The sequence below is a fragment of the Triturus cristatus genome, chromosome 1_1 (assembly GCF_964204655.1).
Source record: "Triturus cristatus chromosome 1_1, aTriCri1.1, whole genome shotgun sequence".
NCBI lineage: Eukaryota > Metazoa > Chordata > Amphibia > Caudata > Salamandridae > Triturus > Triturus cristatus.
The window spans coordinates 140,525,394-140,545,087 of NC_140579.1; the positions used below are offsets into that span (position 1 = coordinate 140,525,394).

At 47.3% G+C, this 19,694-nt stretch overlaps 1 protein-coding gene across 1 annotated transcript in view; it reads right to left on the reverse strand.

Moving 5' to 3' along the window:
- LOC146869839 (ubiA prenyltransferase domain-containing protein 1-like) overlaps positions 1-14,822 on the reverse strand; it is a 126,551-nt gene extending 111,729 nt beyond the window's left edge. The window contains exons 1-3 of the mRNA XM_085640651.1: positions 14,698-14,822; positions 11,494-11,575; positions 10,842-11,349 (exon numbers count right to left, since the gene is read on the reverse strand). Coding sequence (XP_085496777.1) covers positions 10,842-11,349; positions 11,494-11,575; positions 14,698-14,822 — 715 coding nt within the window. The remainder of the gene's footprint in view (positions 1-10,841; positions 11,350-11,493; positions 11,576-14,697) is intronic.
- Positions 14,823-19,694: the final 4,872 nt, after the last annotated feature.

Consider the following 19,694-nt stretch of genomic DNA (forward strand, 5'->3'; position numbering starts at 1 on the left):
GAAAAAATCTCTCTCAGATTAGTTTTATTTCACAGATGGTATTAATGCTAACCTGAATCTTGAAGTGTATGGTGACCGGCGAATCTAACCCCGAGGTTCCGCTTCTACCCTGACTATCTTCCACGACGACTTGAAAACAGGTGCTCTTCTGGTAATCTCTTCGGTGAAGTGCACTGAGGAATGTTGAAGAACATTCCTCAGGCAGTTGGTACTAAAAACACTAGACTGCTAAACTGCAGTATGCTGTTGCAGAATTCGGAAAGTTGGCAGCCATGTTGGAATTTCTGCGATGCCAGCAATTGCTCCAACTAAAAAGGTTACTTGCTTTCAAATGGGTTTGTAATGAAAAAATGGTAGCCACTGTGGAAGTAGAGGGAGGAAACCTCCCGTGATTCCTGACAGTACCCCGTCCCAACGGGGTTTCCTCCTGATGAGGTTTATCAGGGAATTTGGCATGGAAGGCTTTAATTAGACGAGGAGCATGGACATCAGCACTCTTTTCCCAAGAACGTTCATCCGGACCGTAACCCTTCCAGTCAATCAGATAAAAGAGTGCATTACGGATGAATTTGGAATCTAAAATCCGTTTGACTTCATACTCAGGCTCACCATGCAGTATTAAGGGCTCAGGAGGAGAGGATCTACGCAAACCCGGGTGGGTTGGTTTTAGCAGAGAGACATGAAAGACTGGATGAAATTTAGTGGAACCAGGGAGAGATAGTCGGTAAGTGACAGGATTAATAACCTTCTCAATTGGATAGGGACCCATAAAACGGGGTTGGAATTTACGTGGACCCTTGAGTTTTAGGTTTTTGGTACACAACCAGACTAAATCACCTACATGAAGCTCAGGTGCCTGTTTTCGTTTACCATCAGCAAAGTGTTTGTAACGAGTCTTAGCAATTGTTAAATTCTGAGTTACAGTGTGGTGAATCCTAGAAAACTGTTGGGCAATGTCTTCAACAGCAGGCGTGTTAGCATTGTCAAAATTAACATAGGAATTAGGATGTCTGCCTGAATTGATAAAAAAAGGGGGAGTGACCTGTGGAAACATTGAGGGCGTTATTGTAAGCATACTCAGCAGTCCATAAATGATCAGGCCAATCGCCCTCTTCGTCTAACAGATATAATCGAAGGTGTTGTTCAAGTTCCTGATTAACATATTCAGTCTGACCATCGGTTTCTGGGTGAAAGCTGGTAGAATAACGATGATCGATATGAAGGCCCTTGGTGTAAGCCTTCCAAAAATGTGAGAGAAACTGGGAACCCCTGTCCGAAATGATTACCTTAGGAATGCCATGAAGGCGAATTATGTGTTGGTTGAAAAGTTGTGCCAGTTGTTTAGAGGTGGGTGTACCTTTATAAGGTATAAAATGTGCCATTTTACTGAAGGTATCAACCACTACCAGAATGGTGTCATAGCCCTGAGAGGAAAGTAGATCTACAATCAAATCTAGGGAAACCGTGTGCCAAGGACATGGGGGGGTAGGCATTGGTTGCAGAAGACCCTTTGGAGCTTGTCAATCTGATTTACCCCGTGCACAGAGTTCACAACTTAGGACATATTGACGGGCATCTCAGCACATGAATGGCCACCAAAAACTTCGTTTGAGTAAATCTTCAGTTTTTAAAATGCCCTTGTGACCAGCCAGTGGGTTATCATGACATTCCTGCATTGCCTTTAGTCGAAGTTCATTGGTGGGTAAATACAGAGCGGAACCGTGGTAAGGAAGGCCATGGCGGATGGAACGAAGTGGATTTTCGGAGGCCCAGGTTTCCATATCCCAATCCGACAATGAATCGCGAACAAGTTGCTCAAAAGGTTCCACTGCAATTAATCCGATGAATTTTTCTCCGGGTATGATTTGTTGATTTTCAATGACTGTTGTTTGATTTTCAGTATCCAATCTTGAAAGAACATCAGCCTTCCCGTTTTTTGAGCCCGGACGGAAGGTGATAACGAAATCAAAATCCGCGAAGTACAGAGACCAACGCAACTGGCGTGGAGTAAGAGTGCGAGCAGAACACAAAAACTTCAGATTGCGGTGGTCTGTAAACACTGTTACAGTGTGTCTAGCCCCCATTAGGTAATGCCTCCAATCCTTGAAGGCATCCTTAATAGCCAGGAGTTCCTTTTCAGTAATTGTATAGTTGCATTCCGCAGGGTTAAGTTTGCGTGAGCGAAAGGCCACAGGATGAAACTGCCCCGTATCTTTGTGCCTCTGAGAAAGTATTCCTCCAATGGCTAGATCCGAAGCATCTGTTTCCAAATAGAAGGGTTCCGAAGGATCCGCATGGAGTAATACAGGTGCTGTGATAAAACTGTTCTTCATCAACTGGAAGGCTTGCTCCGCCTCTTCAGACCACTGGAACAGAACTCCTTTCTTTAAAAGACGAGTCAGAGGCAAAATTTTGGAAGAGAACCCATGAATGAATCTTCTGTAAAAATTGGAGAATCCGAGAAAACTTTGAACTTCCTTGATACAGGTAGGAGATTTCCAGTCAGTAATTGCTCGCACCTTCTGTTCGTCCATTTGAACTCCATTAGGGGACAACACAAAGCCTAAAAACTCCACAGTATCGGTGTTGAATAGGCATTTTTCCAATTTTACGTAGAGTGAGTTCTCGCGTAGACGTTGCAAGACGGCTCTGACCTGATCATGATGTTCTGCAGTTGATTGTGAATAAATCAAAATGTCATCTATGTAGACTATGACACAGCGATCAATGAAGTCACTTAACACATCGTTGATGAAATACTGGAAGGCCGCGGGTGCGTTACAGAGACCGTACGGCATCACTAAGTACTCGTAGAGCCCAAATTTGGTCCTGAACGCAGTTTTCCACTCATCGCCTTCTCGAAGCCTAATGAGGTGATACGCTCCTCGTAGATCCAGACGAGTGTAGATTTTAGCTTCCTTTACTTGATCGATCAGTACTGATATAAGAGGCAATGGGTATCGGTTTTTTACGGTGATTCTATTGATGGCCCTAAAGTCAATGCAGGGCCTGAGATCTCCTCCCTTCTTCGGAACAAAAAAAAAGGGGGGAAGAGACTGGGGACTGGGATGGTCTAATAAATCCGTTCTCCAGATTTTTCGTTAGATATTCTTTCAGGTGGATATTTTCTTTTTCAGTTAAGGCGTATACTCTGCTGCAAGGCAAGTTAGCTCCAGGCTCCAAATCAATTTTGCAGTCATAGGGCCTATGGGGTGGTAGCGTTTCAGCCTTGATTTCATCAAAAACATCTACAAAATCCTGGTATACTTCTGGTATCTCCACTGTTTGAATCACACATACGGAACTGCCATTAGAGCATAACGGTGTAACCACTCCGGTCTCTGTAGAGTTTGCCAATTCTTCAAAACAATGTCTTGCACAATATTCGGAATTTAATTGAATTGTTCGGGCTCCCCAGTCAATTAAAGGGTTATGTTCCGTTAACCATGGAAGTCCTAGAATCAATTGAAATTGGGGGGCGTCTATTAAGTTGAATTGCAATGTCTCTTGATGTCCTTCTCCCGTGGTCATATGAACGAATTCAGTGTGACTAGTAATTGGTCCTGAAGTCAACTCAGTACCATCTACTGCACGGACCTTCTCACTTTTCTCCTTTTTGACCGCTTGCAATCCAATTTGGCCAGCAAATTTGCGGTCGCAAAAATTTCCGGTTGCTCCCGAATCCACCATGACAACTACTCCGTTCAAAATATTCCCTCTGAACCTTAGTGTCACAGTCATTACCAGATGGGGTGAAGAAACTTGTAATGTGTTTGCCAATTGGTGAATTGGTGGAGTTGTGGCTCCATTCGCATCCACAGGTCCAACTCCGCTTACCTGTGGTGCCTCTAATTTCCCTTCTCCTTGGTCGGCAACTTTGGTCGTTTTAGACAATTCTTAACGAAATGCCCACTTCCGCCACAATACAGGCATAGTTTGTTCAATCTTCTCTTCTCTTTTTCCTCTTTTGAGAATGGACCTCTGACTACTCCAATTTGCATTGGCTCTGTTCCAGAAGCGCCTTCCGCCGACCGTGTAGATTTAGTCTTGGTTCGATCAAAGCGAGGAATACTAGATCTAAACTCCCTTCTTCGTTCTCCTTTCCGTTCTCCTTGTCGATAGTCCATTTCCAAGGTTAAATCCACCAACGCTGAGATATCAGTAGGACGATTTGGAATCTGCGACAAGGCATCTTTCAGTTCTTCTCGCAAACCTCTGTAAAACACTGCTGCTTGTTTATTTTCGGGCCAGTTAGTCTCCACTACTAATTTATTAAACTGGGCTAGATAAGCCACAAGTTCCTTGTTTCCCTGTTTTAACTCTAACAGTTCGTTATCAGAAGCCTGTGATGCTGTTCTTCGGTCAAAAATTCGAAGAAATTCTTTCTTGAAATCATCCAAATTATAGAGTATTGGGTCATCCTTTGTCACCAATGGCATAGACCATGAAGCGGCGTCCCCACTGAGGTAGGATAAGATGAATGCCACCCTGGACTGAGCATCGGGGAAAATTGTGGGGCGGCACATAAAATGGAGGGAACATTGAGTTAAGAAAATTTGGGTCTTTTGTGGGTCTCCATTAAATCTCTCAGGAGGAGCTAGAGGAATTACTGGGGACAATGAATGGATGACTTGTGTGGGGGCAAAGGATGAAGTACTAGGGTTAGGATTTTGGTTTCCAAAGGAGGTGGCATCTTGACTAATTCCTAAGCCTGACGCTCCTGCCTTAAATGTTAAGATCTCTTGTTTCATGGCTTTATTGTCCTCTCTGACTGCCTCCAAATCCCTTTGTATACTACTCAAAATTTCACCTAATCTTTTTAGGTCTAATCCTTCTGCCATTCTGCTCGGGTGCTTGTACTAACGTGGGCACTTCACTCTGTCAGAGGGTGTCTTCAACTTGCGCAGGACTGCACAGGAGCAGAAAGATGCTAGTTACCAATGCCCCTCTCAGAACTTCCCGCTAGGTTTTAGAATTCCATCGCAGGTAAGTTCCAAGGGGGGAAAGGGGAGTGGGACAAGAAGAGACAGCTCCAAAAAACTCTGCCAAATCTGCTTCGTCTTCTATTGTTCTTTTTCTTCTGGCTATAACATTTATTTTAATTATTAACTGTCCTTTTATTCTTAACTTACTGTATCTCTTTAACTATAGATAACTTATCTTACCAGGATGGCGTTTTTGGGCTTGCCACTCTTCTACCTCTCTTGTGTGTAGTTCTACATGAGGTGACGTCTTCACACTGTTCTCTTGTTCTTTTCTTTTACAGGTTTAATCTCTCTGGTTCTGATTCAGCACTGCAGTGAGAGAAAATCAGGGTGAGTATATTCCTAACTCTAACGTTTGTTTGTGGCCTCTTTTAATCCCTATTTCTTTCCACTCACTGTACGATAATCTGGTGAAGCCTTGTATGAATGTTGCCGGATGATTGATTCTTATCTCCTATATATGTAGTGTCCAGGAATTGCTCCTCTATCATTCTGTTAGCAATGATTTAGTTTTAATGGCCTAAAGAGAGAAGCTCCTGACCTTTAATTTTCTTGTATGTTCTTTTACTCTCTTTTAAACGCCTTACAATGCGCCACTAAACAAGATAAGGATCTCCTAATTGAACGCGTTTATTTGCTTTACATGTGTTAAAAATAACACCCTTCGAACTTAACAACTGAAAAGGAAACTAACGCAGAGTCTGCCTCGCGTTTCCTTATATAAATGCCTAACTTATTTTACACGAGCTCATTCTCAGTTAAAGGCTTTTTTCATATGTCTTCCATGTAAACGCTGCTTAAAAACGCGAGCGTTTATCTGTATTTCTTCCTGTTAGTTTTGCTGTGAGGAGACCGCCTGCATAGCCTCCGTCTCAGGTTTCAAGGACCGGAGCGTACGAGCCGTCTACAGTTTGACGAAGGCTCGCTCTGGATAATTGCGTTCTAGATTAACTGATAGTTAACCTTGAACGCTTTCTCAGAATACTTCAGTGTAGTGCAGCGCTGAAAATAACGGAACGCTCGCACTTGAAATTCAATATAAATGAAATGCGGTCAAACCAATGAATGGCTCTAGCTACATTACAATTTCTTCATTTCTCTAGAGACGATTTAAATATCGTGACAATGATTTTTAAGAGGTTGAATTTTGTCAGGAAAAAATCTCTCTCAGATTAGTTTTATTTCACAGATGGTATTAATGCTAACCTGAATCTTGAAGTGTATGGTGACCGGCGAATCTAACCCCGAGGTTCCGCTTCTACCCTGACTATCTTCCACGACGACTTGAAAACAGGTGCTCTTCTGGTAATCTCTTCGGTGAAGTGCACTGAGGAATGTTGAAGAACATTCCTCAGGCAGTTGGTACTAAAAACACTAGACTGCTAAACTGCAGTATGCTGTTGCAGAATTCGGAAAGTTGGCAGCCATGTTAGAATTTCTGCGATGCCAGCAATTGCTCCAACTAAAAAGGTTACTTGCTTTCAAATGGGTTTGTAATGAAAAAATGGTAGCCACTGTGGAAGTAGAGGGAGGAAACCTCCCGTGATTCCTGACAACCCCAGACCTGAACCATCACCGGATAACAAGCAGCCATCTTGGAATGGCACTTCCACCATCTAATTATTATTTTTTTCTCAGCTCACCCCACATCCCCCTAGACTCCTCTTACAGTCTCCATCCGCCAAATAGCCTTCCCCGAAGTCTAAAATAATGGCCCGTAACTATTCGTTCCCAACCTATCCACTAGGGCTACTATCTGCTATTTAAGCTTTATCTGTTAAATAAAAATACTCCACCTCCTTGTACTCATTCTTGGGGGCCCCTTTCCTGCTAGGACACTATCAGAATGGAGATCAGTCTCGACCCCTCAGGATACAATGCCTTCATTATTAACTACCCGCCTAACCTCTCCAAAAATGCAGCCAAAAAACACAAACATCGCAAACTCAAAGGCAGACCCGATACTCTAATCTCATATGGCTACTTCTGTACAAACAAGGGTAGGATAGTTAACGACTTCATCTTCTATACCAGAAAACGAGCATGCTGGCGGCATGCGATTTATTCCCTGCTTCGAATATCAGGCACTAGGAAAACACCTCATGGTATCAAATTAACGACATCGCCCTCGCTCACCTTCAATGCTAATCCCACTATCACACTCTACAATAATGGTATCATCCTTATCCAAGCCTCTAATGCCAATCTAGCCATGATGGCCAACATCTTCCCTACACTCAAGAAGGCGGTCTCTGCTAAATCTAATGACCCCTATCAACACCCTATCACCACTTTGGACTTAACCAGTCCTCCCCCTCCACAGTCAGAAGGCCCACATTCTCCCTAAATAATCCCCCCCCTTAGAGGTTCTTGGAACCTCTCAACCCCCTGTCAGACTGACCCAATTCACTAGACCTCCGACTCAGAAGGTGGGCGAGCCTACTGGTTCGCTCTTCTCGCCATTCTCCAGTCCGTTACAGGCTGATTCTCGAGCGGCGAGTTCTCCTCTCACCCTCTCGCTATAGCACACATCAAATGTTCCACCGTCTCGCATTCCTCTTTCTGCGCCACCTACTAAGTCGGAGTCCTGGCAACTGTCCTCCATGGACCATGTTCTGCTAAACCCACTCAACATTTACTCCTCCCCCAGCATTCAGACTTGGTAGCGCGCCTGGACGATGTATCTCTCTAGCTGCACCTTCTCACCGTCAAACTTCATGATTTGAAAGCCCTTTCAATTGAACACCTCCTCCTGATCAGTTCCCTACTCTCCCTTGCAAATTTGCCCAGAGACCCTACTAGTGACAGAACTCGCCTTGGTCAGCCCCCCCCTTACTATCTCTAAAACCATACCCCTACCTAAAGCTCCCTCCCCCTCCAGAAGAGCGAAGGCTTATCTCGTGTCTAACGATATCGAGTACCTACTCAATTCCTACTTGCTTCTCTTAGACACCAACAAGATTACTCCTGGGCAAATTCAAGCTATTCACGCTAACCAGTACAGAGAACCCCCTCACAACCTCAGAGACATAAATAACGACAACCTTATAAGAGTGAACATCATTCAGACTCTTCCCCCTCATACACCGGTGCAACTTAAATGCATACTACTCAACTGCACGTCAGCCAGCAAACACGCCTCTGACATATTCTACCTCATCCAACACATTGAGATAGACATCATCGTCCTCACTGAAACTTGGCTCAATCCCGCTTCCACTCCCATCCTAAACCTATTAGTGCCTTCTACCCATGACATAATTCGTCTAGACAGACTTTTGAAGACAGGCGGTGGCCTAGCTTGTATACATCGGAGCACACTATCGGTCTCCCACTCAGAGTCCTCTACGCCATCCTCAACCTTCCGATATGCAAACTACACACATTTTATCACCTCCCTGGGGACAACCGCCCCTTCATCGAACAATTAATGGAAATCATCTCTGGCAATGTTGATTCCGCTATGGTCCAAATCTTCCACAGTGATTTCAACCTCCACTGGTCCAACCTCAATGACCAAGCTGTAACATGCCTCAAATCCTTTTTAAGTGATCATGAGCTGATTAAACACTGTGACCGGCCAGCCCATAATAAAGAAGAAATTCTGGACCTCATCATCACCAAAGATCCCACCATCACACTGGACACCATTACCCCTTGCGATTGGTCCGATCATCACAGCATCTTCTTTTTCATCAACATGGAGGCTCAACCAACGAAATCGAAGATTTGGAAAAGGGACCTCAGAGATATCAATACAGCTGATCTAGCAACCCACTGTAAATATGCCCTCTCTCCACAAGTTGACATGTCTGAGGTACATGCTCTCACTGACTTATACAATTCTACTATCTCTAGCATCATGGATTCCATTGCTCCACTCCGACAAAAAAATGCCTCATCAAAAATATCCAAACCATGGTTCAACGACAACTTAAACTTGGAACGCCGCAACCTTAGGGCAATCGAACGATCCTGGAGATCGAAACCACCCTCGGACCAGCTAAGAATCCTTAGATCGGTAAGGATCTCCTATAACAAACAAATCAAGATCGCTAAGGCCCGACTACTTCAGATCCCAACGTAATCAAGCCGCTAATTGCCCCAAGAAACTTTTCGAGCTGGTGAAACAACACCGGTGAAAGCACCAAACTGCTCGGTCTCTGGAGTCAGCCCACCTTCATGCGATGACCTGGCTGACTTCATTACTGAGAAATCTAGACTCATAAATATTGATCTGGACTCCAGCAAGGCTCTATTGCTATCCGGTGGGTCTGCACCCCCCACCTCCCTCCGGCCCTATCAGAAAAGATCAAACCGACTAGCCTGGGCACCAAGAGAAATGCATCATGGGGCACCTTCACTCCACTCAGTGAAAGAGACATTAACAAGATTCTTCAGAGTATCAACCCATCTAATCATTTTAGAGACCTGTTACCACCTTCCATCTTCGAAGAAATCAAGGATGTCGTCACCCCCATATGGACAAAGATTGTCAATGCGTCTCTGTCACAAGGTACGATCTCCAGTCTTAAAATCCCTAAATTGGTTGCCCTATGAAGCAAGAATTCAGCTAAAGATTGCATGTCTGTCTCACAAAGCCCTCCATTTCAAAACCCCCAGTTATCTAGCGCAAAAGCTAGAATTATCCGGAGGAGGTAGACCTTCTAGAAGTGCTAACTCTCTCCTCCTGAAACCACAGATCTTTCGCAAAAAGAGAACGGATCACTGAGCTTTCTCCGGCCCTGCGCCCAAGATCTGGAACTCTCTCCCACCGGAAATTTGAAAAATCTCCTCCAAGGTTGTCTTCAAATTGGAAGTAATAAGTAAGCCTGGGCAAAGCAATACGCTACGCTCGCGTAGTTTGCGAAGCTTGCGCTAATTCGCACTACGCAAATTGCACGTAGCACAGTGCAAACACACGTAGCGTAGCGTTGCGTAGTGCAGCGGTCATTTTTTGCTTGCTCGCGGTCCTCAACGTCAAGTTGGCGACCGCAAGCAAGCAAAATGACATCCCGGCGAGACTTTTTCCTCGTTCGCGATCAGCAACATCAAGTTGCCAATCGCGAGCGTGGAAAATAAACCTCCCGGTGAGATTCTCAACGCGGGGAGGTCAGGTTTCTCATTGCGAGTGGTCGCGTATGCTCGCGACCGCTCGCGATGAGAAACTACCAGTCGGCGTTGAGAAAGCTGCCGCCCGAGAAAAAATCTACTCGAGCGGCAGAAAACTACAGCTCGCACTGTGCAAGACGCCGTTTTCAATGATTGCACAGTGCCGGATGCTTGTCCGCACTGTGCAATCATTGAAAACGGCTTCTTGCACAGTGCGAACAGGGTACTACGCTGTTCGTGACATGCTACGCGTAGCTCGCGTAGTGCGAAGTGCACTTTGCTTCGCTACGCGTAGCGCTACTTCGCGAACTACGCCCAGGGTTAGTAATAAGATTCCTCATGAACAAGTTCTTACCTTAAAAGGGTCTCGGATTGTCTGCTCTACTGATTTGGACTTACACCCTAAGTCCTGCATTGGGTGTTATTCTTCTCTACTGATCACTTGCTCCCCTCCCAGCTCGCTATGTACCAGTTATTACCTTACCCTTTCGATTGTAACCTTGCTGTTTGGTATGCATATCTGATTTGCTTGGATCGATATTCCTTTTGATGCCTGTACTGCAACTGTTACCTTCCTTTCCCTCAAATTGTAAAGCGCCCTGATATCCTTCGAGATCATGTTAGCGCTATATAAAACTTTATAAATACATCCATATAGTGCACAAATCTACCAGTCCCAGCATAATGAAAAGGAAGGCTAGTTCTGTTACTTTCCTTCAGAATGTCACCCCACCCATCACTCACCTCCAGTGTACAAGAAAGAGCTCGAGAGGCCCCCAAAGTAGATGAGAGCTAAGTGCTCGAGCCTCAGGGTGGACAAGCCATACATGCAGGCTGCACAGACACAGCCCAGAGTGTACAGACAGGCCCCAAAGCGCACCACCTCCTGGGGCTCCAGGATATGGTCCACCAGTGTCCGGTCGTCGCTCTTCTTGTGGTCAATGCCTTTGGAGAAATCATAGTAGGTGTTCACCAGGTTCCCAGCACCGTGCACAGCGAGGACAGCCAGTGCGCACACCAGCGACAGCAGAAAATGTACACTGCCCTGAGCTCGATACGCCAAGACACTGCCCAGTACCACAGGGATCAGCGAGGCGCTGAAACTCCAAGGTCGAAGTGCCAGCACGTAGGACGCACACTTCTGCCTCCAGGCGCTGTGACCGTGACATCTCTCTTCAGTCTCCCGCGGCTGCGGATGAGCTGAGGCGCTAGCCAGCTGTGCTGCCTCGCCGTTACAGCGCGGGTCCAGAGCCTCCTGAAGTGCCAGCACGTAGGATGCACACTTCTGCCTCCAGGCACTGTGACCGTGACGTCTCTCTTCAGTCTCCGGCGGCTGCGGATGAGTTGAGGCGCTAGCCAGCGGTGCTGCCTCTCCGGTACAGCGCGTGTCCAGAACTTGCTCGTGGTCGGTGAGGACGCCGGTTTTATCCACACATTTCTCTGGTTTCACCATGGAAGCGTTAGTTACAGGAAAGAACCTAGAGTAAGAAGACGAAGAGCAGAGCAATTGTTATTCCTCGTGCATTTAGTGGACTTTAAAGTTTTAAGGCTGCTGCTTCAACCAGAATAGTAGTATGGCCACCTAACTGTTAGCTGCAACCAGGGCCGGACTGGCCGTAGCGGCACCGGGCAATCCCCCGGTGAGCCGCACGCAGGGGGCGTTTTTGGGCCCCTGGGGGCCGATTTTGTTACAGGGCCGTTATCGACCCTGTAACAAAATCGGCCGAAAACGGGCCGTGGCAAAGAGCTCGGTGGCACCCCCAAGCCCCAATGGGGGGGGGGCGAGCACTTTGCCACGGCCGGCCGGTTTTGGTTCCCAGTCCGGCCCTGGCTGCAACGGGAAGGAACCGTGAACATCACAAGAGTCGACGGTATGAAAATTCTACAGACCTGTTGTTTCTGCCTTCGAGAACGATGGAAGTGCAGCAACACGGAAAGTAACTCGAACTGCGTAGGGAACTTGTCATACGAGCCCAAGGAAGAGCAGATGGTGGAGTTACACTCTGGCTATAGTTTTAGTTTCGGTTTCTGTTCTAAATAAGCATTTTCAATGCAATAGGTCTCGCTTTGGCGAGAGTTTAAGCTATTTATATTGCAAATGACAATCCCTTTTAATTATCTGTTTTAAAAACAACACATACATAAAAGGCATTGTCATTTACAGTGCCAATAGGTCAACCTCGTGTAATTGCGAGGCCTATTGCATTGCAAATGCTTGTTGTATTTGTATGGGAGGGCAGAGAGCTAAAGGAAAGCTGACAGAATATTAGGTTGGAGAGGTGAGGCGAGACGATCCGTTTGTCACGTTTGAGAGCAATAGCAAAACCTCTCTTAAGACTGTAAGCAGTCCTACAGAAACCCGGCACATGGGACATTGCCACGCCCCGTCAGTGTCCTGTATGTTTGCCCAGACAGCAGGGTCCACCGTAAAAAGTCCTCTGGGAGGCGAGGGCGTTGACCCACCTCCACATCTTTCTTGGGGGCATATCAGCAACAACCGGCAATAATTATCGCTAAGCGCACTTAGCGCTAGGATAATTATCGCCGGCTAGCGTGGATTTTTATCGCTGAGATAGCGTGCTATTAGCAACGCTTATCTCAAAAGCGATAAAAATCCTAGCGCTAACTGCCTAACGTGAGATTATCGCTGGAAACCCAGCGATAATCTCATGCAATGTGGCGTTAGCTTGATGATAGGGCCCCGCAAACTTAGCCATGATATCCACCTTCCATAGGATATCATGGCTAAGTCAGTCCTGAAGCAGGCGTAAGGAAAGTAGCGATAACAGGGGTTATCGCTACTTTTCTTGCCGCTATGCTTCATAGCGTGGGGCTTGATGATAGGAGAAATGTCGCTTAGCGACATTTCTCCTGTCATGTCAGGTCAGGAACGCCCACTTTGCATCTCATTAGAGATGCAAAGCTGGGCGTTAGGAATTCCTACTCTAACGCAAGTTTTCACATGTGAGCTTGCTAATTAGGCAATAAAATTCTATCGCCTCGCCTTGCTGATATGCCCCCTCAGTTCCTAATTTTCCACAGTCCTCCTGGTTGACAGGACAGTAGGTACACAGGACCCATAGGGGGGAGAATCTGCCGCACTCACCGACAAAAATTTAGCATGATTCCAGTGCTAAGATTGCACTAGGAGTGGACGTAACTCTTGTAATTCAGTATAGTCTAATCATGGGGAATTACATAAAAATTCTGCAAGATTATACATAATTACGTGAGAAGGGTAATTCTGCATTTCGCGCTATTTTTTTCATGTTCCCTCTCGTCTAAAATGGGTGCGAGCATGCATTTTGCTCTAAGAAATAATGCTAAATTCAACAACACAAAATGTAAGCGTGAGCAGACACTCGTGCTCACCAAATGTCTTCCTGGTGTAGGATTCTTCACCCAAAGTACCTTTGGAATTTAGTGCTATTTTCTTATTGCAAAATGTTCCTGTGTCCAAAATGGGCGCGAGCAGGAGTTTTGTGCTAAGAAATAGCACTAAATGTGCTTTTGGGGTTGTATTCCTCCCCCCCCCTCCCAGTTTACTCCTGGCATCTAATTCTATTTTGTTAGCACAAAATGCACCCTTTTGACAAAATGGACACAAGGATGCATTTTGCATGGAGAAATGGAGCTAAATGCAGGAGAGCACAAATAGCAAGCAGCCTTTCGCAGTCGATAAATGTGCTCTCGCAGTTGGATTGTTTCCCCCAAAATGCGCTTCACGCAAGCAGGTGTCATTGCGTGACCGATAATTTCGCGTCAGCGTAATGCAGAATTACCAAAATTACTCCGATTATGTCCGCATAATTAAAATCACCCCCGGGCCTGGATTACTCCTGAGCATCTTAAACTCTGACCACCATCTTCCTGAATGCAAGCACTTTGAGCCCAGTACCTAAAAGAAGAAGGAGCAACCATTGATAAGGGAAATAAGCTTGGCCCTGCCCGAACTTCTCGCCAAAGCGCAGGTGTCAGTAAAGACATATCCATCATGGCTTTTGGAAAGATTTGGCTAAGCATGCACTGTATGACCTTGTCATTTCAGTTGTCACAAGTCCACCTGCACCAGTTCTTACTTTTTCTCTGTGTGTAAGGCTTCCTCTCAGGCAGATTCAATAAGGGAGTCAGCAATCATGCTGACCTGGCACTCTCTTCAAAACCAAAAAGGATAGTTTCATAAGGAGGATTGTTTAACTACGCACTCTTTAGATATTCTGAACTAGCAAGCGGCATATCGAGATTTCAGTATTAAGTATGTGGCAAAAATATCAGTATGTGTTGTTTCTTCAAAGTATGCATATATGTTTTTAACTGTTGCAAAGAAGTAGGCGCCTGCACCGTAAAGACGAAAATGGGTTTGACGTGATGAGCGAAAACTTCAGATCTGAGTGCATTGTTACATCACCTTCCTTGTCGTCACCTCGTTCCCCCTCCCTCCCTCAACCGTCCCCCTCTCTAGCGCTTTGGTGCTTTTAGTTTTGCAAAGAGCAGCCTCAATTCAAAGCCGAAACTTGATGAGGATTTACCGTTCAGCAACTTGAAATATAGCTTCACACATGAGGTAGGCAAATGTCACAAAGGCGCACTGGTTACATACCAATCACTCGAGGCTGTTGGAGCCTTGTCCTTGCCAATGTGGTTTAACGAGTAGTACAGCACCGGGGCTGTAAAAAGAAAACTAAGGTCTATGACGCAGCCATGGCTGGCTGCATAATAGCCCATTTTTAGGTCTCGCGCCTAGCGTTGCAGTGTGCAGCACTGCTGCTCGCACAGCGAGAGTCCTCATGTACGGGGTTTGAAAACGGACCTAGGAATCGCACACGCTCGTGCATGTGCTTTTCCTTTTGGCCCATGCTATTGGCATTTGCGTGCGTCTTTTATCAAAGACAGCACGTAATTGGCCAAAGGCGGGCGCATTGCTCCGCCCATGTCCTATTGGTGTCTATTACGCGCACCGCTGCCATGTGGTTTCAATTATCATGCCCAGACATGGGCGAGATAATTGAAACCACATGGCTCGCTCTGGTGCGCGCGCACCACTCGCGAGCTTCTTCTTTTTTGGATCCATTTCACAGGGAATCAACTAAGTGAAAGAAGGAAAGAGAGGTGGGCTGCTCGCGCGCACCACTCGTTTCCTACGGCTGTTGCTAGGTTTTTAAACCGTCTACCACGATATTCTTCTTTACAGTGAAACTGTTAAATTGTGTATACATCACACGAGCAAGCGCGCGCAACTTCCTCTGCACAATTTTCAAATGCATTTCCAGAAAGAACACAGGTCTGAAGGTGCACTGATGAGATATTTCAGCGCCTCTGGTGCGCCCAGGGATGGGGCTGCTCATCAGTCTGCATCGGTGTGGCTCAGGGTCGAGCAGACCGTACCCCGCTCTCTCAGAGGTGACTCACGCGCCATCTCGCTCCAAGACCTGAGGGCACCTTCCACGCGTGGAGCGAACTGACTAACCGGATGCTCCAGATATCACAGAGAGGGGAAGTCAGCCGAGCCCGAGCAGAGGATGACTGCACTCCTCATTCCTGCTGCAGCCCACGGGCCACCCTCCGCTCCCACGCATCACATCTGCAGCTCTTTTCCTGACATTCACCCCTACGTGCAGCCATCTTCATGGACATTTGCAGCCTATGCAAGGGTTATAGTGAAGGAGGATTTGTTTCCGAGTTAGGACGGCTCTGGCTCTGGGGCGCTGTATGCATTTAACCTCATAGGGCTAACAGCCTCCATAAGATTCTGCTTGTGGTGGCAAGCAGTCAGCGCAGATGTTTGCAACTTGGAGGCCAAGATGTGGCTCTTCCAGTCTACTTGCCGGATCAGGCGGGATCTGCTGCCAGGAGTGGCCATGCCAGGGCTGAGAGCAGCGTTGCGACTCTGTGCATAGAAACAGACTGTCCGCAGCAGACAGTGAGGGCCCTGTTAACACCCTGCCTCGCTGTGCACTCAGTGACGTGTGTTTGCTTGTCCTATCTAAAGAGTGCGGACAGACTGTGCTTTTATGAAGGGTCAGTGGGTGACTACTCGTAGGTAGCAGTCAGTAAGTACCCTAGGCACATCCGCCCGCTACACTCACCGAGGGATGTTTGCTGCCCGCGAGGCTTCGGCAGAGTGAGTGCTCGCGGGTAGCAGTCAGTAAGTGCCCTAGGCACATCCGCCCCCTACACTCACCGAGGGATGTTTGCTGCCCGCGAAGCTTCTCCAGAGTGAGGGCTCGTGGGTAGCAGTCAGTAAGTGCCCTAGGCATATCCGCTCCCTACACTCACCGAGGGATGTTTGCTGTCCGCGAGGCTTCTGCAGAGTGAGGGCTCACGGGTAGCAGTCATTGAGGGCCCTAGGCACAGCCCGTGCTCCTAAGCACTCACTGAGGAACATTTGCTCCCTCAGAGTGATGGATCACAGGGAGCAGTCAGTGAGGGCCCTAGGCACAGCCGCCCCCTGTACACTCACCGAGGGATGTTTTTGCTACCGTGAGGTCTCTGTAGAGTGCACGTGAGCTGCGGGCAGTCTGTTTCTACACCCGGTGTGTGAGTGTCACCCTGTGCTCCTATACACTCAGTGGCGGGTGTCTGCTGCCCGCGAGGGCTCAGTGCTGTGAGTGAGGGCTGCGAGCAGTCCGTGTTCCTCCCAATGCCTCTCCGTTCCTTCCTCAGCTTTCCCAGCTCTCGGCCCAGCCCACAGTTTCCACCCTCTGACTCCTGTCATTGGCAGCCCGAGGACCCAGCCTGTAAGACACATTCCTTTTGCGGACTCTCCGGGCTCCTCGCTGTGAGAAGTTGGCCTGGCATATGCTGGTCACTAGTTATAGTGGCCACCTTGCACCAGTCCAATTCGACTCTTATGGTAGATAGGTTTAAGACAACCTTTTAAAGAAAGCTATCCTAGTGGTAGCTGTGGAGAGCAGCCTCCAGGCTAAGTCTCTGAGGAATGTAAAGCAGCTTGTTTTACCTTATAATCTCTTGAATTACCAAATGAAAAGGACTCCACACAGGTATCTATATCAAATATATATGTATTTATTTCTAGATACACTCTACTAATCTCTTTATGAGATTAGAACCCAGATACACATTCAAATGTCAACAGTTCTCAATAAATTAAGCACAAATATGGCTGGAGCCCTAGAGGCGTACCAGACCATATACTAAGAAAATGGTTTAACAAAGTCGACTTGCAAAATGACAAAGCCTAGGGCCTTGGGAATCGCTGGGGCTTCACTACTGCAGTGCAGTGTCTAAACACAGCCGCAGGTTTCCTATAGGTTACAATGGAGCAAGTCGCGGTTTGTATTTTAAAGTTTTAGGGCACTTCGAAGAAGTCAACAAGCAAGCCACTCACAGGGTAAGTATTTCGAGGGCAAACACACACTTGGGCACCGGAGTGCACGAGTTACCTCACCCAGGGAAGCCGGGTGCATAGGTGTCTTTTGGTGTCGGGTCGCAAAGCTGTTTTCAATGGAGACCAATGAAGACTTGCTGCTTGAGACGACTGAAGAGGTGTCCGCTGGAATCTGAAGGTGGATTGAAGATGAAGAGGACCTGAAAATTGAGGGGACAGTGTTCAAAGTCACTTGCCAGTGACCGGTGGCCAACAGAATGGATGACCACAGATGTCGCGTCGCTTCAGGTCATCGATGGTGATTTGTCTCTTCGCTCACAAGCTCCAGGAGTGATCGACGATGACCAGCAGCTGGATTCGGAGTATCCCACAACATCTGCAGCTGATGACGGTGTCAGCAACCGGATTGGAGCCAACAAGCCTTGGCAACTGCAAGTCTCATGTGAAATGAAGATAGTCGGTGATGCAGACCAGCAAGGTCTGATGGACTTACCCAGTGAGGGTAAGTGAGGGCAGGCCCTGAGCAACCAGGAGAGTCCTTGAAGTTGGGTGGAAAGTCTTCCGGGGAGTCACTAGCCAACAGGCAAGTAACCGCAAAGACACCTTCACAAGAAAAGTTTCACAGGAGCCCTCGGTCACTTGGGATGGGGTAGGCCACTGATTTTTGGTACAAGACCTGCTAGAGACTTGGACTACAAATGGTCCAAAGCACAAGTTCGTAGAATGTTGTTTAGGGTTTGCACTCGAAATCAGTGCACGGTTCCCTGGTATTGTTGTTCCTCGTCACTCGTGGGAGCCAGATGCCACAGCTTCACTGGTGACTCAAAATGGCCATCGAGAGGTCAGGAAATTCACTTCAGGGGCTGCAGGGACTTCGGACTCCGGCGGGAGCGGTGAAGTTTGCAACTGATGATTGATGTCATAGGAGCCTGCCACGCAGGGGAGTCACTCCTTGACTCCAAGGGAGATTCTTCAGTCTTCCAGAGATAGTGGAACGTCGAACGGCCAGGATTCTTATTTGTAGAGCGTCATTGGGGGTAATCTGAATTGCATTGGCAATGATTGCTATCTTATAGTGAAGATAGGGGAGGGACTAGCTCTATGACCACTCCTCTAGGAGGGTCAGGGTAGTGGGTGGTTACACCCACTTCCCTTTGTCCAGTTTCACGCCAGAGCAGGGGCAGGTAGCCTCTGAACCGGTTTGAGCTGGCATATGCACAGAGGAGCCTACTGCTCCCCCAGTGCAGGACTTCAAAGCACTCTAAGAGTGCACCCACCCAGCTCCAATACACTAAATCCTGTCTGGGAGGTGGTGACACCTCCCTGTGACAGGATGCCTTTTGTGGGGCTTCCTCCACTGCGAGTTTCGGTCAGCAGCAGGAGGGCAGCCCAGTGTCTGTGCTGGTGGCATCCATTTTGTGATGCCAGGGCTTTAGGAGATTTCTACCGTTTAGTACAGTGGGTACATGTCATCCCCTCTAGAAGGGTGGGATCATACTCCCACACCAGTTACTGGTGTGGGGGTATGATTCCAAGTTGTTTGACACTAAATACGACATGTTTTGATGCAGTCATTCCAAAGTTAGCATTTACCACGAGGTTATAATGCACTTAAGAGTATATGGTTTAACCGCATCCACAAACACCAGCAGAGAATAGACTCTGCCAGCTGCAGAGGGGCCCTGCTCATGCAGAAGCACCCCCTCACATAGTAAACCAAGCAACCTGCCCTCAGGATTGTTAGGGCCTGCAATAGGGGTGGCTGATAGGTTTATATGTGTGTGTATGGTGAGATATAGGAACCTATACCTCAGTGAGGAGTGCTAACACTACCTCACACAGGCTGCAGTAGCAGGCCTGTGGTGTCAGATTGAGAATGCTTCCCAGGGGTGGCATAATACATGCTGCATCCCCTGGTAGGCCTGTGAAGTACCAATGCCCTAGGTACCTAAGGTACCATATACTAGGGGCTCATAAGGTACCACAGTATCCAATCACTAGTGCATCTAATATGCACACCAAGTTGTTTAGAGAGATCAGTGAGACTGGGGCCCTGATTAGCAGGGACCCAGCCAGACTATAGCCAGAAACCAGTGTATACATCAGAAAAAAAGTGGGGGCAACATAAGTGCAGATCCTACTCTCCTACACTCGCCTCTCCCTTCTCCACTTCCCTCCATTCCTCAGTTTGGAAAAAGCATCATCTTTATGTGGGCAGTTTCCAGGCAGCAGTCCCAGCTCTGCCGCCT